The sequence below is a fragment of the Balaenoptera physalus genome (genome assembly GCF_965194825.1).
Source record: "Balaenoptera physalus genome assembly, chromosome: 4".
NCBI lineage: Eukaryota > Metazoa > Chordata > Mammalia > Artiodactyla > Balaenopteridae > Balaenoptera > Balaenoptera physalus.
The window spans coordinates 14,139,473-14,164,012 of record NC_138891.1 but is presented as its reverse complement, the minus strand read 5'-3'; the positions used below and the strand labels follow the sequence as shown (position 1 = coordinate 14,164,012).

The window sequence follows — 24,540 nt, the reverse complement described above, 5'->3', positions numbered from 1 at the left end:
CATTTTACTATTGAAGATGGAAGAAAAAAAGCAACATTTTCAGCATATTATGCTTTATTATTTCAAGAAAGGTAAAAACGCAACCAAAACGCAAAAAAGGATTTGTGCAGTGTATGGAGAAAGTGCTGTGACTGTTTGAATGTGTCAAAGTGATTTGCGAAGTTTCATGCTGGAGATTTCTCGGTGGACTATGCTCCATGGTTGGGTGGACTATGCTCCACGGTCGGGTAGACCAGTTGAAGTTGATAAGGATCAAATCGAGACATTAACTGAGAACAATCAATCACATTATACCACGCGGGAGATAGCTGACATACTCAAAATATCCAAATCACTGAAAATCATTTGCACCAGCTTGGTTATGTTAATTGCTTTGATGTTTAGGTTCCACATAAGTTAAGTGAAAAAAACCTTCTTGACCATATTTTCGCATGTGATTCTCTACTTAAACGTAATGAAAACGTTCCATTTTTAAAACAAATTGTGACAGGCGATGAAAAGTGGATACTGTACAATAATGTGGAATGGAAGAGATTGTGGGGCAAGTGAAATGAACCACCACCAACCACACCAAAGGCCAATCTTCATCCAAAGAAGGTGATGTTGTGTACATGGTGAGATTGGAAGGGAGTTCTCTATTATGAGCTCCTTCCAGAAAACCAAACAATTAATTCCAACAAGTACTGCTCCCAATTAGACCAACTGAAAGCAGCACTTCATCAAAAGCGTCCAGAATTAGTCAACAGAAAACACATTATCTTCCATCAGAATAACACAAGACTGCATGTTTCTTTGATGACCAGGCAAAAACTGTTATAGCTTGGCTGGGAAGTTCTGATTCATCCACCGTATTCGCCAGACATTGCACCTTCAGATTTCCATTTATTTCAGTCTTTACAAAATTCTCGTAATGGAAAAAATTTCAATTCCCTGGAAGACTGTAGAAGGCACCTGGAACAGTTCTTTCCTCAAAAAGATAAAAAGTTTTGGGAAGATGGAATTATGAAGTTGCCTGAAAAATGGCAGAAGGTAGTGAAACAAAAGGGTGAATATGTTGTTCAATAAAGTTCTTGGTGAAAATGAATAATGTGTCTTTTTTTATAATATAATAATACAAGAGGATTATATTTATATAATTAAGAAAAATGTTGAACATTACAAAAAATACTAGAATGTTGTCAATATTCACTGAGTAGTTTGCTCAACTTGAGCTTCAGTGACTCCGTAGGATTTTGGTTAATGTTCTCTAAGGCTTGGCTACTCAAGGTGGTCTGTGAACCAGGATCATCAGTGCCACCTGGGAGCTTATTAATTCAGACAGCCTCTCCCCAGATTCATATGCACATATGTTTGAGAAACAGTGGTCTAATTCTAAGGCACTAGAGTGGTGACTTAAAAGAAATGAGGTAGGATCTTACAAAATGAGCATCATTCTTCCCCCTTCTGGGAGAAATTCAAGAGGGAAAAAAGAAGATAAATATAACCATAACACATCTTTCTGGTTATGGCCAGCTGTGAAAGGCACAAAGTAATTGAATTTACAAATATACCAGCTGTGAAAAGAACAAAGTAACTGAATTCAAATATACCAGACATTGATTTTAGAATTAATCTTTTAGAGTTTAAAATTTGGTTATTTAGTGGTATAAGAAATTTAACACATTATAAGTAATATATTAAATTTAAATGCCTTAAACTTTAGGAAATAATCTGAGATTAATATTTTAGAAAAACCCTGAAAAAGGAAAAACTAGCAAAAGAATAATATGCATTTTTTTCTTTGTTCCTATAAAATCTGGACTTGAAAAATATACAAAAAGTGAAAACTTATATTATTCTAAGTGACTTTATGGTAAGTTTGTTGGGGGATGATGAGTACTTCAAAAGGTTTAAGTTTAAATATAATTTTTAAGACTATATTTTTAAAAAAGGACTATATTTTGATCTTACTAATTATACTATCAACTCAAATGTTTTCATGTAGAATGCCTAGTTAAAAAGATAAAAATAGCTGAGACAGTCATTTCTTTGTAGTTGAGGTACTCAAATAGGATAATTATGTGCGCATTAATATACACCTTTCACAATGAAAAATGTAGCTTTCAGACAATTATAAATCGGAATTGGTAGGCTCCAAACTATGGTAGTTATAATTAATTTTCATTCATTAATACTTTACAGAAAGAAAAATATTAAAAAAACATGTGATGGGGGTGGTCAAAGCTTCATTAATATTGTTAAATGTGTATTACCTTTTTATAGGTATTCAGGGAGTAATTTTACATAAACCCATACTACATTTTTTTTTTTTTTTTTTTACTATTTACATAAAACATTTGAGTAGTACCACAAATTAACTTCCCACTAACAATTAAAAAGGGATTCAAGTTGAACATATTGTTTGTTTTACTGTAATTTAGAGCCTTTGTGCTAAGGCAATTTTGGGAGTGTTTCCATCTTTCACACTAGAAACAATAGTGTTATAAATCTGGTCAAGCACTATGGGTTTATTTAGTAATGTAAAATCCAGTGATGATTAATTTTTCATAGCTGCCTACATATACAAGTTTTCATGGCATACAGATTGTCAAGACAGCTCTCTAGGTTACAAAAGATATTTGTTATCAGATTTTTTCTGCTAAAATAATAACTTTAATGGAAGATATAAGACAAAAAAATTAGATAAGATTTGGTACAGTATAAGACACCAGCAGGGTACAGTGCCAAATTAAGAACAGAAAAAAGGTCTTTAGAAGATAGCAGGTTCTAATATATATATATGTATAACCGTTTCAATTTGTGTACACCTGAAACTAACCCATATTGTAAATCAACTATACTCCAATAAAAATTAAAAAAAAAAAGGATAGTAGGTTCTAGCTATTTATCAAACTATATAAACTTATAAGTAAAGCATTACCAAATTAGTGTACCAGAGGTACCAAATTAGTGTACCAGAGGTACCAAATTAGTATACCAAAGGAATGGGACTTAGAAAGACTGCATTTCTTTTTTGAAATTCAAAGCATCTCTAGGAACTAGAAAAGTTATTTTACAGATGACTACACTAAAATTTTAAACAACAACAAATGACCTACTAAGGCAACGTAAATATGTTTCAAGGCTAGAGAAACTATCCCCATACTTTCCTGGCATCACTCTAAACATAAGAATCGCAGTATGCTAAAATCTCAAAGCTAATATATTAAACATATTCGATATTTGGGGCTTTCTGAAATTATTTTTAGAATTTTACTTTACAAGTGGGAAATGCACTTTTAATTTTTTAATGACATTTTCCTCCTAGAGATAGAATTTAGACATTTATATCTTTTCAGAGCAAAAAAAGTCATCAGAATAGGAGACTAGCATAGTACCAGCCTACAGATAATGGTTACACATGCATGTGTCTTTATTACTCTCCAAACCATTAGGAATTTATTTCAAACAAGGTTCTCTAAGCCTTCATTATTTGTATGCAAAATCCAGAGAAAACCAGTTTATCAAATTACGATTTAGTGGTCACAATCAGGGAGAATGATACTCTTCCCTGTGAAGAAATACATGTCAATCGTTGCAGAGGCAATTTTGACCTCTTTTATTGTCTGTTATCCAGGACAAACCTTTGCCAGTATCTAATTACCCACGGAATCAAATTTAAATAAAATAAAGTATTAGAAGGTAGCCCATATGATGGGTATAATTTAGATGATCTTAGCCTAAATTTATCTTTTGCTCCTCAATAAAGCACACTGACTCAGATATATGTTCCACAGATGATATGCTTTTTCTTAATCAGTGCAGAAATATAATTTGTACATCCTGAAAATATCTTTATCTGTCTATCCATGAAGAAAGCTTCCTCTTATTTGACTCTGTCTTGTTTTGAATATATAATTCAGAGGTTTACAAACTTTTCCAATGACTGTATTTCAGCTTGTGTTTCATCAGGAAACATTTGAAAGGATGTTTTTATTTTATAGGTTTACTATTTGAAATTCATTGTTGCTCAAGTTAGTAGTAGTGGGCAGTTTTCCTGTAGAGAGCAATTCCAAACACAATGAGTAGATGCCTGCTGGCTCTAATCAATAGGTTGTACCTCTTGTCCTTTCCCTATACTTGACCACACACTATTCTGTTGTCCATGGCCTCAGGCAAATCAAATTGGTCCTTTCTTCCCACCCCTCCCAAAAGGCCAAAACAGTTCTTCCCACCCCTCCCAAAAGGCCAAAACAGTTCAATGGCTAAGTTTTAAATAAGATTTATAACTGCCTGCAATAATCCTTTGAAGTTTTCTTACTAGAATGAAACAAGTTTTAGGAGAGTTTCTGATTTAGTTGTGGGGGGGAGAGTAACAAGCAATAGTCACAGTATTTTAAACAGTATAACAATTCAGTGAAGATTATACATCAACTGATGTTGCCCTAAGTTTTCTCAGTTTTAAATGATTTTCTTTTTAATTGCTAGGGAACAGGTTTAGACACAGGAAATAAAATACAGGCCAGTCCATTATTTACATGTTCTTCATCTTGGCCATGAGGTCTTCCAAGCTGTCACCAGAATCTTCCACTGTTATTTCAGGTACAGAATCTTCTTGCTATCCATAAATGAGGGAAACATGGTGAAAAAATAACCAATTAAATTTCTTAATGCTTAGGAACATATAATCAGTAAGCCTTAACCATGTTCAACAAGTTTACAAAGTAAACTTTCTTTAATAAATATGCCTTCTAATTTTTAGGAGAGACAAAATCCTTTATTTTCCCCACCAGTCTTTTGATTTGCAAGGCAGTAATCTCAATGTTCTTGAGATCTCTACTGAAGTGGTATTTTTAAATGATATTGTGGCTAAAACTTATCAATATACAAAAAAAAATGGTATTGTCATTTAATCAAAATCTATTTCAATTGATCCACCAATGAGTGAACAAAACTATTTTACATCTATGTTTACAAACAGTATAAACTGTGCTATGCCTGTATTTCCATATTAACACTGAATACCTCTCTCTTTCACAAATCTTAATGCCTATAATGTAAAACACCTAAAATAGGAAATACTGCATTGGCATTATAAAATAGGTTGAAGATGAAAGAAGATAAATAGACATTTTCTCTTATATTTACTTATGGTAAACAGATTTTAGATGTACCTTTTGGGGAACTGTATATGCCACTGTAATTCCTTCAGGTAAGTCAGGAATTGGACCTGAAGAATTTTTCAGTTCCTCTTCTGAAACCTCAGATACCAACTCAATACCTGTAAGGTTAAACTTGATCTTAAAACAGTTGTTAGGAACTTAATGAGCAATAATCATTCAAAACTCGTATATCTTAATTATAATCAGTTTCCCTCCCATAAAAGATTGTTTTATGCTTCCATTTCAATTTATGAAACAATTCTTACCCCACTCATTGTCGTCATGTATTATCTCCTCCTCTTCTTGAACAACCTCCTGTGTGGGCAGTGCTGCTACCTTCTTCTGTAGAAATCAAACAGTATCAGTGTTTTTACTCATTTTCAGTTCTCTGAAGCATCAGTCAGAATTGATCAGAACCAAGAATTCAGATAGGCTTTTTTCTAAGGAAGACATACAGATAGTCAACAGACACATATCACTAATCATCAGGGAAATGCAAATCAAAACCAAAATGAGATAACATCTGTCAGAATGACTATTATCAAAAAGACAACAAATAACAAGTGTTGGCGAGGATATGGAGAAAAGGGAAACCTTGTGCACTGTTGCTGGGATTGTAAATTGTTGCAGCCACTAAAGAAAACAGTATGGAGGTGCCTCAGAAAATTAAAAATACAACTACCATATGATCCAGCAATTTCACTTCCAGGTATTTTTTTTTAAGAAAACAAAAACACTAACTCAAAAGATAATATGCACTCCAATGTTCACTGCAGCACTATTTACAACAACCAAGACATGGACGCAACCTAAATGTCCATCAACAGATAAATGGATAAAGAAAATGTGGTACATATATACAATGGAATATTATTCAGCCATAAAAAAGAATCTTTACTATTTGCGACAACATGGACGGAACTAGAAGGTATTATGCTAAATGAAATAAGTCAGACAAAGACAAATACCATATAATCTCACTTAAATGTGGGATCTAAAAACAAAACAAAATGAAAAGAGACTCACAGATACAGAAAACAAATGATGTTGCCATAGGGGAGGTGGGGAGTGAAATAAGTGAAGGGGATAAAGAGGTATAAACCTATAATTATATAATAAATAAGTCACAGAGATATAATTTACAGCATAAGGAATATGGTCAATAATATTGTAATAACTTTGTATGGGGACTGATGATAACTGGACTTATCATGGTGCTTATTTCATAATGTATGCAAATGTCAAATCACTATGTGGTACACCTGAAACTAACATAATATTGTATCAATCCATCAAGTATATTTTAGTTTAAAAAAATTAAAATTAAAAAAAATTTTTTTAAATGAATTCAGACAGGTTTTTTATCTTACCAAAAGCAAGAAAGGACTTTGAACAGAATTTTCATGTTAAAGCATGGTGAATAAATTAAACCTTTAAAAATCCAGAATCCATTTACCTTGTATTCCAAATCTAAATAATTTTTTCTTCTTTTTTAAGTTATTGTCCTATGCAATATGATCTCTTATGCATTGTGACACATTGACATATACCTTATATTCTTCCTGTTGCTTCCTACAATTTCTGTCATCACACTGAGGATTTGGCTTCATGGACATAGTAGGGAAAAAATCCTGCATTGCATTGTATCCAAGGTAAAAACTAACAGTACCAAAATTTAACAGAAACCTAGAAAAACAAATCAAAGTAGACTTAAATAAAGAAATAAAACCATAAAAGTATTAGAAAAAAGTAACTGACTTTTTAAAAAATGACTTTGAAGAAGGTAATGATTTTTGTAACAAGCAACCCAGAAAACAAATTTCTTATCTTGTTTACAGGGCCTGGCTTATAGTAGATTTTGTTGAATGAATGAAGTCAAGAAAGACTACTCCATTTCATCAACCATAGAATGCACTATTATTTTTTGAACATGTAATAAAGATAAAATGCTGCCAATTAAACTATGACATGTCAACAACTTTAAGAAGCATATTAATTTCACAGAAGTTAAAATGTGGCAGAAGTGTATCTTAAAAATCTCTGAGATATGGTACTAAATCTAATTTTTTTAAGTTTTTTATATATAACTTGCTGCAAAGTTTACAATCTTATATTTATATTAAATCTCAATAAAATTTTACAGAAGTATTCACCCATGTAATATTCACTACCAGATCAAAATATAGTTGGCACTCAGTATCTGTGGGGGATTGGTTCCAGAACACCCCCCACCCACAGGATACCAAAATTAAGCCCCTTATATAAAGTGGTATAGTATTTGCATATAAGCTGTGCACATCCTCCCATATACTTTAAATCGTCTCTAGATTACTTATAATACCTAATACAATGTAAGTGCTATGTAAATAGTTGTAAATACAATGCAGATGCTATATAAACAGTTGCAAGATTGTGGCAAATTCAAGTTTTGCTTTTGGAACTTTCTGGAATTTTTTTTTTTTTTTTTAATATTTTTGATCCACAGTTGGTTGAATCCACAAATGCAGAACCCAAGGAAATGGTGGGCAGACTGTATAGTGCATTTCCAGTAGGCCATAAAGCTCCCTGTGCTCCCTTCCAGTCAAATCTGATTCCTTTTAGAAGCTTATAGAAAAGCTGAAAAATCATGTACAAAAGATAAACAACAAAAGGAAAAAATCTGCAAATGCATGTTCTTAATATACAACAAGGAAAGACAAAAAAACTGAGCAAAGGATGTGAGAAGACAATTCACAGAAAAATATAAGTGCTCAACCCTTTTCACAACTGGAAATTAAAATGAGATACCCATTTTTCACCTATCAAATTGACAAAGATAAAAGAGTTTGATGACTCTAACACCATATACAAAAATAAACTCAAAATGGATTAAAGACCTAAATGTAAAACTGGGTACTATAAAACTCCTAGAGGAAAACATAAGTAGAACACTCTGACATAAATCACAGAAATATTTTTTTGGATCTGTCTCCTAGAGTGATGGAAATAAAAACAAAAATAAACAAATGGGACCTAATTAAACTTAAAAGCTTTTGCACAGTGAAGGAAACCATAAAAAAAATTAAAAAACAACCTACGGACTGGGAGAAGATATTTGCAAACAATGCTACCAACAAGGGATTAATTTCCAAATATACAAACAGCTCATATAGCTCAATATCAAAAAGACAAACAACCCAATCAAAAAATGGGCAGAGGGCTTCCCTGGTGGTGCAGTGGTTGAGAATCTGCCTGCCAATGCAGGGCACACGGGTTCAAGCCCTGGTCTGGGAAGATCCCACATGCCGCGGAGCAACTGGGCCCGTGAGCCACAACTACTGAGCCTGCGCGTCTGGAGCCTGCGCTCCGCAACAAGAGAGGCCGCGATAGAGGCCCGCGCACCGTGATGAAGAGTGGCCCCCGCTCGCCGCAACTAGAGAAAGCTCTCGCACAGAAACAAAGACCCAACACAGCCAAAAATAAATAAATAAATAATAAATAAATAAATTAAAAAAAAAAAATGGGCAGAAGACCTAAACAGACATTTCTCCAAAGAAGACATGCAGCTGGCCAACAGGCACATGAAAAAATGCTCAATATCATTAATCATTAGAGAAATGCAAATCAAAACTACAATGAGGCATCACCTCACACTGGTCAGAATGGCCTTCATCAAAAAGTCTACAAATAATAAATGCTGGAGAGGGTGTGGAGAAAAAGGACCCCTCCTACACTGTTGGGGAGAACAGTGCAGCCACTATGCAGAACAGTATGGAAGTTCTTTAAAAAACTAAAAATAGAGTTATCATATGATGCAGCAATCCCACTCCTGGGCATCTATCCAGAGAAAACTCTAATTCAAAAAGTTACATGCACCCCCAATGTTCACAGCAGCACTATTTACAATAGCCAAGACATGGAAGCAACCTTGTCCATCAACAGATGAATGGATAAAAATGTGGTATATATATATACAATGGACTATTACTCAGCCATAAAAAGGAATGAAATAATGCCATTTGCAGCAACATGGATGGACCTAGAGATTATCGGACTAAGTGAAGTAAGTCAGACAGAGAAAGACAAATATCATATGATATCACTTATATGTGGAATCTAAAAAATTGATACAAATGAACTTATTTACAAAACATAAACAGACTCAGACATAGAAAACAAAGGGGATAGTGGGGGGTGGTGAGGAGGGAGGAGGATAAGTTAGGAGTTTGGGATATACACACTACTGTATATAAAATAGGTTAACAACAAGGACCTAATGTATAGCACAGGGAACTATACTCAGTATCTTGTAATAACCTATAATGGAAAAGAATCTGAAAAAGAATATATATCACTTTGCTGTACACTTGAAACTAACACAACATTGTAAATTAACTATACTTCAAAAAAAAAAAAAGTTTGATGATACCCAATGTTACCAAAGGTGTGGACAAACCAGGTACTCCCACACTGTCATGGAAATGTACCATCCTTTTGAAGGAGAAATTTAGTAAATCTGTCAAAATAAGTATTGCATAAACTTAGAAATTCCACTTCTAAAAATTCACACTATACAAAAATCTACTCTACAAAGATATATGAAAGATGCTTTTTGCAGCACTGTTAATAATAGCAAAAAAATCTGTAAGTAGCTTAAATGTCCATCAATAGAGGGCTGGCTAGATATGACACATCGGTAAGAGAATACTTTGTAGCCATGATTTTTTTTTCCCTTCTTCATAACATACTGTAAAATGTTGTGTTTAGATTAAGACCTACTGAAATTTGACAGGCTATTTGTCTCATCTGAAACAGCCCTAGACAGTTGCCTTGAGAGTTCTTATGTATGCCGGTATTTCTTTGCTGATGGCTGATAAATGATATTAGAGTGCCTCCCTGTATCATGTTGCAATTTGTTCTTATTATATTGGATGCTTAAGAAACATAACTAAGCTTATTAACACTGTAAAGTGAGGGGAAAAAATGGCCTGATCAAGGCACAACTAACTAAAGCAGTTCTGCTTTTCATAAAGTATGAGCTGGTTCAAAAACTCTATGACATTAATTTTAGCTTCAAAGAAATGTTTGTCTTTATTAGTTATAGTTTAGACGGTGTGGTTGCTGGGTATCTGTTTATGGATAGCAGAGATATTACCCTAGTTAATGTTTAATCACATTCATATTATTTTTAGAAATGTTAAACCAAGATAGTGGAAGCGAGTGTGTTTATGCCTAAGTCTTCACCCTTTGGCCAGATGTGCAGAAATTTAAATCATTTGGTTAATGCTTCATAAATAAATATACCAGTACCACTGTACCATTTAACAAGAACTATGCCAAATGGAGAGTAACACAAATATGTGTGTGTTGATATATGTAATATTAATTAATATATATTTAAATTAAATATATTTATATATAAAAGTATACACATATTATACATATATAAAATTTTTAAATATGTGTATTTAAAACTAAATTAAAAAAACAAATTAAATACTTAGCTAGTCATTCCAATATTTGAAATGTTTGTCAAAAGCAAACAAGACTATTCAGAAAAATTATCGTTCACTCACTTTAACACATTTTGTACCAAGATCCCAGCAACCACTCCCATAGTGGTAGGAAGACTGGCTGCACAAACACCTTCTCGTTTCAGAGTCTTCTCATCAATATTTGCAGCAACTACAAGCGGTGGAGCACACTACATGAAAAAGAATAAAAGAAAATATATTTCAAAAGAAAGGGAAAAAAGTATAAGATATTCCAAATAGTATTCCATCACATTCATTCAAAGTTTGGTTTTTCTTCGAATTGTAAACATCTTCAATGCCCCTAGGAACTCCACTAAACAGTGAAAAATAATAACCCAAAATGAATCATGCATACCGCAAAACAAGCAGATTCTCCAGGAATTATGAGCTGTATATGCCCTGAAACTGCATTTTCACTGACCCCAGACTCCATCCATGTTTGTCCAAGCTCATTACAAGCCTTAACAGAAATAGGTGAAAACAAGAAAGAACATAAAAAAGCAAGACGTAATTTACCATAAGTTCTTTTCATGAAAAACTGGAGTTTAAATGAATTACAAAGGGTTTTTAAAAATTAATTTTCAGAAACACAGAAGAAAGTTGTAAATAATAGAATTCCTTAGCAATCGCCACTCTCCTTAAAAAAGAAACTGACAGCATTCAGGTAAGCAGTCAATATAAATATCTAATTAAATTGAACCATAGTTTATTGGATTTCTTATTAGATTAATGTAAAACTTCATTTTTCTAAAATAATTTCAGCAACAAAAAAATGCAAAATGTTATTTGCAAAGTTGAAAACACAGTAATTCAAAAGAAAAAGAATTCAGTTTTATTTTTGAGAAATCATGTGTGTAGGCAATTTATACACATTTATACATTTACTTAAAATAAATCAACAAAAGTAAAAACCAATGCCAACCAAGAATAAGACAGTATTATAAGATATTCATTCATTTTAAAAATTGTACATCAAAATTATCTGCTGTTTTAGTTTGCTCTATTGGCATGAGAGAGTAGGATACTGAAACATATGCCACACCAACAAGGCTAGACAGGTCCCATTAGAATAAATTTCAAAAACAGGATGAGAGAACATTAAAAACAAATAAAACACATTATCAAAGGGTTTAAATGCAGAACTATTTTCAGAATGCGGAATATATACTGACAGAATATACAGGAAAATAGATAAATCCATGAATATAACACATTATACAATAGGAATACTCACTGTATTTATTGTCATTCGAGCTTCAAAATTGTCCACACAGCTAAGAACTAGGTCAACAGGTTTTCCTTCTTCTAACCCACCATTACTAGGCAAAGAAAATAAATTTTATTTGAAAAAAATCAGGACACAAAATACACTCTAATTAGACTTTATCTGTTCAGTCAATACATTTAGTCTTTCAGTAAATGTTTGAGTATAATTATAACATAGCATTTAATATTAAAGACCCAGTATACATTGAGTACTCACTATTACGAACATAATATCAATGATATTACAGTATTTGTTATATAAGATGTACAAGGGTGCGAGAAATATAAAATCTGTTCACAAAAGTTACCATTTCCCTATCAGCTTTCACAGACTTTTACTCATGTTTCACTACAAATGTAAATGTAATAAAGTTAACTGAATACAATTGAATATTTCAATTAGTTAGTCTGCAGTTAGTCTGCAGAAAACCACTTTCAGATAGAAATATAATCTATAACACAGAACTTATAATTGAGGACCCTTTGTTATATCATTATAATAACAGGCTTTTTTAGACTTGTTTTTTATTTTGTTGTTACTATAGTTTTTTGGACAATATGTGCTTTTTACTGAGCTCCCAATACATAAAAATTACACAAAAAATTTTAAAACTATTTTAAAAACAAAATATATATCAACCTACCAACTCAATGAATTAATCAATCATTGACGGATTTTCTAATAATACTTAAAATGAGCTGGACATTGTGCAAAATATTCATAAATAAAATTTTACCTTATTCTATTCATGAAACGTTCAAAGTTTTCTACTGTGGTTATATTGTAGTTGTGTACTTCAAAAAGAACATCAGGATTAATGTTCCTAAGAGGGAAAAACGGAATGATTATACAAACTACTAGTAAAACAGTAAGAGAAAGCAAGATAAAGAACTAAAAGAGCTAAAAATCATTTAACAGACGTTAGAGAAATAGAATTCAAGCCATTCAAAGAAAATCCAAAGTCCTCTTCTACCTCTTTTGTCCCACTTCAAGGACCAGGTTCAAAACATGTAGACTGTCAGAAGGATTACAAAAATATTCCCACAATCTATGTGCTGGGAATTAAGCCTTTATTACGTCTGTTAGCTACAGTTCAGCCTGACAGAGAGCTTCTTTGTTACTTATCCAATTCAGTGCAAATATGTTTAGGACCACAAAGAAACGTCCTAGAGTAAGGGGTGGCAAACTCTGGCTCTTGGGCCAAATCTGACTACCACCCTGCCACCTTTTTTTTTTGTAAGTTCTGCAAGCTAAGAATAGTTTCTACATTTTTAAATGGTTGCAAGAAAAGAAAAAAGTCAAAAGAAGAACAATATTTCATGACGTGAAATTTTATATGAAATTTAAATTTCAGAGTCCATAAATAAAGTTTTTATTGGAGCAGTTGTGCTCATTCACTTTTATTGATATACTGCCTACAGCTACTACAACTGCAAAGTTGAGCAGTTTTGACAGAAACCATATGGCCCTCAAAGCATAAAATATTTACTATCAAAAAAGAGGCTGCCAACCCAGATCAAAGAGGTAAGAAAATTCTTTTTGTATAAGTGAAACCTGCATTTTTATAAAGGAAAATTCAGGTGCATTTATATGTTAGTTTAACTCATACCAAATACACACAGGAAGATTTCACCAATTTCACTGCCTTCAACTGCTATTCCATTTACCTCAAAGTATGTTCTGCTGCTTGAACTTTACTTAATCCTGCTTGATGAGGTTGGAAGAAAAGTCTATTCATATTGGCCAGTTCCACCTTGTCATAGTCAAAGAGCAGCAACTAAAATGAAAATAGTGGTATTCTGATGAAAAACATACCAAAAAACAAACTAAAAATAACAAACTAGTCAGCTTTCCACCTGATGGGTTTAACTGTTTGACAGTAATAATATTAACTAATTCTGAAATACTAGGTGCCATATATTAACTCATTTAGTGACCATACAATATATAAGTACTCGTATCCTCATTTTAGAAATAAGACAACTAGGGTACTTGCCCAAAAGCCACTCAGCTAATATGTAGTGAAAATGGGATTCAAATTCAGGCATTCTCAATCCAGCATCTGTACCCTAAACACAACGCTGTACTGCCTCTCTAAATGATCATCTCAAAAATTAATGTTCATTCCATTTCATTGCAATTTTTACAAACTGTGCCAAAATCCTACTTCGTTCCAATGTTTGGCTAAAAACCAAGAACCCATTAGATAAATGAAATTTTTAAATAAGATAAAAACAAATGCTGTAGCTTAAAACCATAGTATAACACAATTCCTTTCATGAATAAGGCACTATATATACTCATGCCATGGCTAAAACATTATTCCAAACAGAATTATTAACCAATCAGTTAATTGCTGTTTCCTGCTATATATTTAGGCATGACAGCATTTGTCAAACACACTCACACAACTTTAAAATGGCCGAAAGGTCCATTTCTTATCAGTAAGAACAGGTTGAACCCAAGTATATCCGAAGTCCCTTTTTTATTTTTTAAATTATCTAAAATTAAATCTTTATTGGATGAGACTAAGAGTAGATTAGACGTTGCAGGGGGAAAAGAGGATCAATGAACTTGAAAGCAAAGCAATGCAATTTATCCAAAGTGAAGGAAAAAAGAACCAAAAAAAAACAAAAAACAAAAAACTGAGCCTCTAGACCTATGGAGTAATTCAAAGCAGTGTAAAAATGATATACAGTTCCCAAAGTCCCTCCTTCTTTATCTAAAATTCCGTGACTTTGTAATGTAATTCTCAGCATCCTAAATATAACAATAATAACAAAAATGGGATTTTCTTCTTCTCCATACAGAAACTAAAAGAAGTTAACCCAGCCCATAAAAACAACACGTAGGTAACTCAGTATCTTGCTAGAAAAGATATCACTTATACTCTCTATGAAACTTTCTAACCCTATTTAGAGTCTCCAAAATTTGGTTTATTTAAGCTCAGTCAACAATATTTATTAGGTCAGGCCAAGTTTTAAATCTGAGTTTCAGCCTCATAGCTGGTTTATGAGTAAGTTGTAGGAAATCCTAAATTTGGGGACAGGAGGTGTGAGCAGTAACTGTGTCACTAATTAGCTCTGCTTCTGGGTAAGTCACTTTCACTGTTTAGGACTGTATCCTTATCTGTAAAATAAGGCAGTTAATCTAGATCTGGTGATTCAGTGTGCCCCAGGAATTCCAGAACTTTCAGGAATAAGAAGTGGGCTCTGGATCTCCAATCCTCCGCTTCCCTACTTAACCCCATGAAACAGCTTCTTGTTTCTCTGTTTTACATATTGAAGAAAAGAGTTCTGAAACTTACCTAAGTAGATCCTTAGCTTACGAACTTGAATTTACATTGGAACCACTGTATTTAAAAAATACAAATGTGTAGGTCTCATCCCCAGAGGTTCTGATTAACCTATTATGTGGTGCAGTCTGAACATAAGAATTTTTTTAAACATCCAAGGTGATTCTAATTACAGCAATATTTGCTAACTGTTCTAGACCCTTGCTACTCAAAATGTGGCCTGGGATAACCCCGTCAGCATCACATGAAGCTTGTTAGAAATACTGGAGTACTTCCTCAACTTTAATATGCCTACAAATCATCTGGAGTTCTTGTTAAAATATAGATTCTGATTCAGCATGCCTTGGGTGGGGCCTGGGAATCTTCACGTATAACAAGCTTCCAGGTGATGCTGTTCTTAAAGCATAGTCCCCGGAACAACATCATCAGAACCACCTGGGAACTTGTTAGAAATGCACATTCTTAGGTCCACCTGAAACCTACAGAATCAAAACCACTGGGGTAAAGTCCGGCAATCTGTGTTTTAATAAGCCTTCCAAGTGATTCTAGTGCACACTCAAACCTGCGACCAGCAAATCTCCATGATCTCTACCACCCTTGATCAATCAGCCAAGGCATGTATGTCAGGTATAAGCAATTACTGGCTAGCTTTTATAAACTTCTTGAAAGGCTTTAAAATGTTAAACATTTTTAGTATTTTGGTGTTGTCTTTTCTATATTGATAAATAAGTGCCAACTTTGAAACCACTTTCTTTTAAGAATTTGGGGCATGGAGTGGACCAACATATTAAAAAGCACTGATAAAGCAAACATTTTTCCACAAAGTTTAGCAAAATGATATACAACTGTGGAAAACTTATGTATTCAACCACTATCTATCTAACATCATGGACTCTGGCTTTATAAATCTAAGATTGGTAGGCTGATTTCTGGTACAAAGTTAACTTCTCCTTCCTACCCAATCAAGTCAATTTTAGAAAAAAGTATGGGACTTCCCTGGGAGTCCAGTGGTTAGGACTCAGCGCTTTCACTGCCACGGCCCCGGCAGTTCAATCCCTGGTCAGGGAACTAAGATCCTGCAAGCCACGCGGTACAGCCAAAAAAAAAAAAATTTAGAAAAAAGTAAAAAAAAAAAAGAAATGTATGGGTTAAAAAAAATCTGGAGCATTCACTAGTTCAAATTCAAGAGGAAGAAAGGTAGATGCTTTCTAGTTTGTCTTGTATAAAAACTGTGTTTAAAAAATTTTTTTGGATGTTTCAGTGTTTCACTACACACTTTATCAATTTAACAGCCTTCTTTCCTAAACTTGTATGTCTAAAACACTTAAATCCAAACAAAAAAGTTCCTGAACACAATCAGGTAGTCCTTGTTTAATTAGTAATAATATTAGCTTCCTTTTGGGTGGGTTTATGTCTTAACCCCATCCACTGGGGTAGAAAAAACAACCTGAATAAATACACCACAAATCATGGACCTAGAGTCTGTCATACAGAGTGAAGTAAGAAAGAGAAAAACAAATATCGTATATTAACGCATGTATGTGGCATCTAGAAAAATGGTACAGATGAACCTAACTGCATGGCAGGAATAGAGACACAGACATAGAGAACAGACATGCGGACGCGGCGGTGGGGGGTTAGGGAGGTGGGATGAATAGGGAGATTGGGATTGAGCTATATACACTACCATGTGGAAAACTGCTAGTAGGAACCTGCTGTATAGCACTGGGAGCTCAGCTCGGTGCTCTGTGGTGACCTAGATGGGTGGGATGTGGGGGTGCGGAGGGGTAAGGGGGGTGGGAAGGAGCTGCAAGAAGGAGGGGATATACGTATACATATACTGATTCACTTCGTTGACACCAGAAACTAACACAACATTGTAAAGCAACTATACCCCAATTTAAAAAAAAAAAAAAAAAAACCTGGGATAGAAAATAAATAAATAAATACACCACAAATCAATAAGCCATTAGTAAGGAGAAAAAAAATTCTAATTTGTACCTGATTTACTCCAGAAGTGATTGGGTTCCCTAAATGATAGACAAAGAGAGATGTTTTTACCTTACCAATGCCACATCTTGTCAGCATTTCAGCAGTCACACTGCCAACTCCACCAACACCTACTATTGCTACAGCAAAGGTACGGATTTTCTGTAAAATGCAAAATTATATATGTGTTGGTTAATAATTCTTCATCGGGGCTTCCCTGGTGGCACAGTGGTTAAGAATTTGCCTGCCAATGCAGGGGACACAGGTTTGAGCCCTGGTCTGGGAAGATCCCACATGCCGCGGAGCAACTAAGCCCATGAGCCACAACTACTGAGCCTGCGCTCTACAGCCCGTGAGCCACAACTACTGAAGCCCATGCACCTAGAGCCCGTGCTCTGCAACAAGAGAAGCCACCGCAATGAGAAGACTGCACACCGCAACGAAGAGTAGCCCCTGCTCGCTGCAACTAGATAAAGCCTGCGCGCAGCAACAAAGACCCAATGCAGCCATAAATAAATAAATAAATAAATAAATAAATAAATAAATAATAATAATTCTTTGTTGGAAATGTCATCGAAAGTTATTTTTATTTATTGAAATCGTCTTCAAAAACTTGGAAGGGTTTATCTTACCTCATAGTCACTTACAATTCCCATTCGTTTCAATGCCATCAGGCGGCTTAAAACAAAGGAAAAAAATATTTTAAGGCTTACAATCTTTTAATTAATAGTGATATAGATAAACATACATCATCACAGAAAATAAACTGTGAGAGAGGAAACAGTGAGTGTGAGAGAGAGAGAGAGAAATCTTTCAGCTAATCTTTCATCTAAGATGTAGCCTCTGCAACAAGATTTTTTAAAAGTTCCTCATACATTCTAATGTGCAGTCAAGATTGAGACCTATTGACTCAAATGTTAAGTTTCCAGAGAATGGGTCAAAGTGAAATTTCAACATTTTCCTATGCTTATTAGTATATGTAAATATTTAGTGTTTAACTCAGACTTAATGTTTAATGTTTAACATCAGAATAATCTCATGGCTGGAATTCTATTCACTTGTTGCCTCTGCCCACAATGGATAATGTCTACTTTCAGTAAGTACCTCTTATACCAAGGACTCTAAGAGATATCTACCTAGTCACTGCTAGTCTGTTATCTTCTTCAGTATTTTAGGTTTTTTTAAATACATATACTTTAAAACTATACACATATACATATAATCCCCATTAGTTTACACTTTAGTAAGAGTCAAATAGTTCTATTAGGCTTGTTAGGAAACTCAGCAGTGTTCTGGCCTGCTCCCCCATTTTCCTCTCCTCACTCATTTTTAACTCTGTTACCAACATATCTCTAAATAACATGCTAACATTGTTATTTCTTGATTTTCAGGTTTAGGTACTATCTGAAGATTTCACTCTTTATCATTAAACACAAATATTTCCCATCTCACCAGCCTCTTGATATTGTTATATGGTCATTTTGGTTAGATGTTAATACTGTTCACAACTGGACAATGTAGTATATTAGAATTTACCCTTTCCTGTATGATCCCCACCCTTGAAGTTAATAATTGTGTTTGTTCTTATGTTTACTTTTCTATGTATTTTCACAAATTCAACCCCAGTTGTCTAAAATTCCTCTAGATACAGTGATATACATGAGGTGTTCTAGCAATTTCTTCTTAAAGATATACTAGAATCTTCTGACATGTCCCCATGTGCACATTTACTGCACATACAGCTCCCATCCTGCGTTCTCCCTTCATCATATTACAAATTCTCTTCATTTCTTCATCCTGTATTAATCTCCTGCTTCTGGTACCTTAGAGCTCAATGGTTCTAAAGTGTGGCCTATGGATCAGTGGCCTATGGAATTTGCTAGAAATATAATTTCTTGAGTCCCCACCCTATAATCACCAAGCGAATCAAACTTTGAATGTGGGGCCTAAACAATCTGTGTTTTAACAAGTTCCCCAAGTAATTGTGATGCACACTAAAGTTTGAGACCCTCTGCTGTAGATTATTTCTTAATTTATTCTCTTGCTATGGTTGGAAGAACATCTTCTCATAGCTTTGTAAAGGGTACAAGGAAGGTAAATTTTGAGAACGTGTATGTCTGAAAATGTTATTTACCAAACTTCTTAAAAATGTTTTATCAAAATGTTTTATCAAAATTCTATTTTTAGAAATGTATTATAAAAATGACAAATTGAAGGGTATATAATCGTTGAAAGCTACACCTACACACACACACGCACACTTAGTCGATAGTTAAACTTGGTATAGAATTCTATGTTAGAAACATTTTCCTTCAAAATTTCTAAGGTGTCTTCTAGCTTCTGAAATCTCATGATGTCCCTTAGAGTGAATCTATTCTCATCAATTGTGCCGAGTACTTGTTGGACTCTTTCAAATAGGAAACATGTTTTTTCAGTTCTGGGAAATTTCCTTGAATAATGTGATGATGCCCTTGTTGGTTGGTTTGTTTTTCCTGGACTTTCTGAAACTTCTATTATTTGGAAGTTGGACCTCTTGGACTAGTCCTCTACTCTTAATTTCTTTCTCCTATTGTCCACCATTTTAGTTTTCTGCTCTGTTCTCTGGATTTCTTTCAACATTATTTTCCAAATCTTCTATTGAGATGTTCACTTTTGTTATCATTCTCCATTTGCAAGAATTCTTTTCAATTATCTGAATGATTTCTTTTTGTAGTAACTTGTCCTGTTTCATTTTTACAATATCTTTCCTTTCTGAAGATACTAATAATAATATTTGGGTTGTGTTCCCCTTACATAGTCTATTCAAGTAACTAATTTTATTTTCTTTCTTTCACATTAGGAGCTTCTCTCATCCTTTATTCTGCTCATATTTAAGAGCCAGACACTAATAAAGGCAAGGATGTGGGCATGGCTTGTTTGACTTCGGGCTTCACTGTAGAGTGATCTGGCTGGGTTGTTTAGTTGAGAAACCCACAATGTCAGTGTCTTTCAGTCTCTCTTCTTGGTGCTCTCAGATTCCCTAGAGAAGAATCTTTCAATTTCCAGCCTGAAAAGTCTTTATGCCCATAAGTTTGGGGGTGTTAAATGGAAGAACAAGGTTGGGAGTCCTAGCATTCAGTATGTAAACATTTAGTTAATCCCCTTTCTTCAGGTATGAAGACTTGCTTCAATTATTAATATAAATCATCTATTCTACTCTCCAATGAGTAAATCTCTAGTCTTCTCTCCTGATAGAGAAGTATTTGCCCAGCTACCCAAAGTGAAGTAGTGAACCTGGGTTGTTTCTTCAACAGATTTTCAGCCATATCTTTCTTAGCCCTACCTTAAGCCCTTCTAGAAATACTATGCCTATTCTTGAGCTTTTGGGGAATTCTGTTGTATAAACTGGGTTGCAGCCTTTAGAGTCAATTTCTTTGGATCCTTTAAATCAGTTATCAGTCATCCATCCCTTTTCTAGATTCTAAAACTGTCTAACTATAATCTTTTTTTTTTTTTAATTAATGAATACAAGTATCCAGAGTGATTTTTTTTTTTTAAAGAAATTCACGTTCTTTTATTTATTTATTTATGACTGTGTTGAGTCTTCGTTTCTGTGCGAGGGCTTTCTCTAGTTGCGGCAAGTGGGGACCACTCTTCATCGCGGTGCGCGGGCCTCTCACCATCGCGGCCTCTCTTGTTGCGGAGCACAGGCTCCAGACGCGCAGGCTCAGTAATTGTGGCTCACGGGCCCAGCTGCTCCGTGGCATGTGGGATCTTCCCAGACCAGGGCTCGAACCCGTGTCCCCTGCATTGGCAGGCAGATTCTCAACCACTGCGCCACCAGGGAAGCCCTAACTATAATCTTTTAAGTACAGGGACTCACCCATCCCCCAATTACTTATAGAAACCCTCTATTTTTTCAGCGGAGGTTTATTCCTTTTTAAAAACTCCTTTACTTTCATTTTAGTGGGATTGGGTAGACAGTGATAATATATGCCTTTGATCAATCTGCCATCTTTACCTTGATGCTCTCTTTAATCTTTATATATAACGCTGAGAAGAATGCAACCTCCTTTTACGAATGGGGAAAAAGATTCAGGTTAATTAACTTGCCCAAGATTAGCTAAATGGCAAACAATTATTCAGAGTTGGGTTTTTGAGCCAGTATTTAAAACCAGGTTTTCTAATTTCAAAGCCTCTGCTCACCTCTTCATTTAGTCAACATGCTTCTAATTATATTACATACCACATAATTTTACAGTTACTTGTGTTGATCATTATTCTACAACCACTGAATCTCCCAAACTAAAGCAAAAGGTATTTGAGGGTCAGGGGCTTTATATTATATTTCTATTGTATCACTTGATGCAATTAAAATGATGTAGGAGACCTACAAATCTCTCTCCTATATTTTTTCTGATAACCATGTATCAATACTTTATCATATTTCTTACCACTCATATTGTAATCCCATGTTTACTTTTCTATCTATCTCACACTCACCTGGTAACCTCTGGAGAGAAATGACCATGTCTACTTGGTATTCCCAGTGTCTATGCATAATAATAAGTGGTAGATAACATTATCCAGGACGGCTGGAGATGAAAAGGTGCTAACTAAATATTCGCTGAATGAACAACAATTCAAAAACTTAAGGCTGATCTTTATCAAATTTCCATGTACTAGTGCAGAGATTTGGGAGACAACTGCCATCTCCTAAGTAGCAGTTTTAATAAAGACAAATGGTGCAAATAATATAGAAAATACTAAATGTTTAAATTTGAGTTCTGAATGTTAGGTTTGTGGTCATTACAATGTCAAGGAATCATCTCACATTAAAATGATGTCTGAAAGATGATTCTAAATATATGATCGGACTTCCCTAGTGACGTAGTGGTTAAGAATCCACCTGCCAATGCAGGGGACACGGGTTCGAGCCCTGGTCCGGGAAGATCCCACATGCCACAGAGCAACTAAGCCCGTGCACCACAACTACTGAGCCTGCGCTCTAGAGCCCGTGAGCCACAACTACTGAGGCCCACGTGCCACAAATACTAAGGCTCACGTGCCACAACTACTGAAGCCCACACACCTAGAGCTTGTGCTCCACAACAAGAGAAGCCATCAAAGCAATAAGAAGCCCGCGCACTGCAACAAAGAGTAGTCCCCGCTCAACTAGAGAAAGCCCGCGCACAGCAACAAAGACCCAACGCAGCCATAAATAAATAAACAAACTTGTTTTAAAAAATAAATATATGATCCACATTCCTTTGCTTTTCTTGGAGGGAATATTTCAAAATTTTCATTTGTAAAATTGAAAAATGTTTAAGAATGCCAAATGAAATAGTTTCCACTCATTCTAATTAGAGATGTCAATTCATGCTTATTCAACCTCTAAAGATTTTGGATTGTTAACCCTTCATATGTGTCAAGTAAAATACATGCACCCTGTCAATTATATCTCAAAACTGAAAGAAAAAAAATTTTTTTAAAACGTAGTAAGATAAATGAGAGAAAAGCAAGAATCTGGCATGATTTCACTTAATTTGGGTTAAAATGAACTCTTTTGTAATTATGGAACAATTATAATTTTGGTCAGGTTTTTCTATTACAAATAAAATAGTAATTAACATCTTTGTGCCTAAATACTGGTCTGCATTTTAGGTTGTAAAAAAAAAAAAAAAAAATGAAAATGCACCCTAAGACTTGCACTGAGGCTTTATATGTCATAAATAAAACCCTTCTTTAAAATCCAAACTCTCCTGCTCTTTGAAGAGAAAGAGCAACAATAATATCTTTCCTGTTTCACCTACTCTAAAACTATCCAGTTTTTAGCCACACTACTTAATGGCTTATTTATTTTTACTGGGGAGACAGTTCCATGTGAACTTTGGAGTAAGACAAACCTAATGCCAGTCCAGGCCTTTTTAGCTACTGTTAGCTCTATGACCTGTGGCAGGTCACAGCAGCTCTCTAAGCCTCATTTTTCTCACTTATAAAATGGGGATAAAATAATAGCAGCAATCTCCTAGGGTTGTGGTGAAGAGGAAAAGTGACAGTGCACGCCCGCTGAATTAATAAATCTTAGGAAAAGAAGAAAGGAGAGGAGCAGACAGGCCTGGGGAAGTCCAATGGTTTTAGAGCTAATCCAGCTCTCTCCACCATGCCCCCAATTTAAGAAACACTGAGAAGACTTTATGAAGCTCCCAAGCTTAGGCTTAGCGGGTTTTACATCTGGCGTCTTCTGAAAGTTTTTACTCTCAGTTTTACGCAGAGCGAGGAAGACTAATAGAGGCAGGGGCGGTAGTTAACTGGATACGTGTCCTCAGCAAGCACAGGAGCAGCACCATATGGCTGATTCAGTTGGGTTTTTTAAAAAGAGGAAGAACACGTTTCACCAGTACTAAGACTTGGTCTTGCCCGTTTGGGAACAGGACCCCAGAACAAGAAAAGGGAGGTGCGAGGCTGTGTGAGCTGGAGAGCAGCGGGGAGCGCCTCACTCCTGACCACCTGGGGACGGTGACCTCGCCCCTCTCCCCGCCCCGACCCGCCACGCAGGTCACCTGTAGGGGTTGGAATCCACCACCTCGGGGCTCATCTTTTCGATGCGGGCCCGACCGCCTCCTCCATCGCCGTCCCCCAGGGCCCGGTGACTTCTCTCCTGGGCCAGTTCCCGCTCCAGCTCCTCGACCCGCTGCTGCAGCCGCTCCACAGACTCGGCCATGGCTGGGACCCCGGCCGCCAGCGCTCCCAGCCCCGGCCGTCGACGTCGCCGCCGCCCCACGCTGTTGGCCTGCTGGGCCCGCGAGGGGTATGTGAGGAGGCACCTTGCGGCGGCCTTCCTAGCCCACAACCCTGAGGAAGCCCTCCCAGCGCCTCCCGGACTGACCGTTTCCGCCGCTCCCGCGGGCCTCTCAGCGCGCCGTTTCCGGTGCGTTGCAGTCATCGTTCCCCCTCAAGGAAAAACCAGCCCTTTCAGTTTCCCTCTTCGCCCGGGCCGAAGCAGGGCCCGGGTCATCAGGGTCCAGAGCCGGCGGCCTGCGATGTTGCCTTTCCAACCGTGCGGCCAGGAGAATCCCCAGGATCTTTTATTCCTGGGCTAGAGGTCCTGACGGGCCCTTTTCTGAACCGGACCCTATAGGTCTTCCGCCTGCCGGTGCATTAAATTTGGAGGCGGAGGAGGCTTCGGCGTTTGTATTTACCCGTAGTGACTAAAGTGGTTTTGCTTTCTTTAGAATTGAGGCCTCCAACTCTGAGGCTGACTGAAAATTTTAAATCCAAACACACGAGGCCCTTCTGGCATTTCCTGACACAGCCCAAGTCCTAGGCCAGTGCTGCCCAGCAGCGGCACCTGGC

The 24,540-nt window shown here is 35.7% G+C and overlaps 1 protein-coding gene across 8 annotated transcripts; it reads right to left on the bottom strand.

The window, feature by feature from the left end:
* Positions 1 to 36: 36 nt before the first annotated feature.
* UBA5 (ubiquitin like modifier activating enzyme 5) lies at positions 37 to 24,538 on the bottom strand. Of its 8 annotated transcripts, none has more exons than XM_082459320.1 (14): positions 24,074 to 24,538; positions 23,748 to 23,980; positions 17,838 to 17,883; positions 17,218 to 17,367; positions 13,589 to 13,698; positions 12,658 to 12,744; positions 11,889 to 11,973; positions 11,010 to 11,114; positions 10,697 to 10,824; positions 6,692 to 6,827; positions 5,408 to 5,483; positions 5,154 to 5,260; positions 4,518 to 4,597; positions 37 to 1,012 (listed from the first exon to the last, which is right to left on the bottom strand). In XM_082459320.1, the coding sequence occupies exons 1-14, from the start codon at positions 24,128 to 24,130 to the stop codon at positions 895 to 897; spliced, it is 1,518 nt and encodes a 505-aa protein (XP_082315446.1). In that variant the 5' UTR covers positions 24,131 to 24,538; the 3' UTR covers positions 37 to 894. The 8 variants fall into 8 exon arrangements, 6 of the variants coding, with proteins under 6 accessions (XP_082315446.1, XP_082315447.1, XP_082315442.1 ...); XM_082459321.1 differs by having other exon boundaries at positions 23,748 to 23,977; XM_082459316.1 differs by having other exon boundaries at positions 23,748 to 24,538.
* Positions 24,539 to 24,540: the final 2 nt, after the last annotated feature.

What these genes read in the sequence shown, in the direction of transcription:
- UBA5 (XM_082459316.1), bottom strand. Translation starts at nt 24,130, where the DNA reads ATGACTGCAACGCACCGGAAACGGCGCGCTGAGAGGCCCGCGGGAGCG. An exon ending in CTCGAATGACAATAAATACA is followed by an intron (nt 11,115 to 11,888) that starts GTGAGTATTCCT and finishes ATTTCTGTTAAG; the next exon opens with GCTTGTAATGAGCTTGGACA. An exon ending in TTGGTACAAAATGTGTTAAA is followed by an intron (nt 6,828 to 10,696) that starts GTGAGTGAACGA and finishes TTGTTTTTCTAG; the next exon opens with GTTTCTGTTAAATTTTGGTA.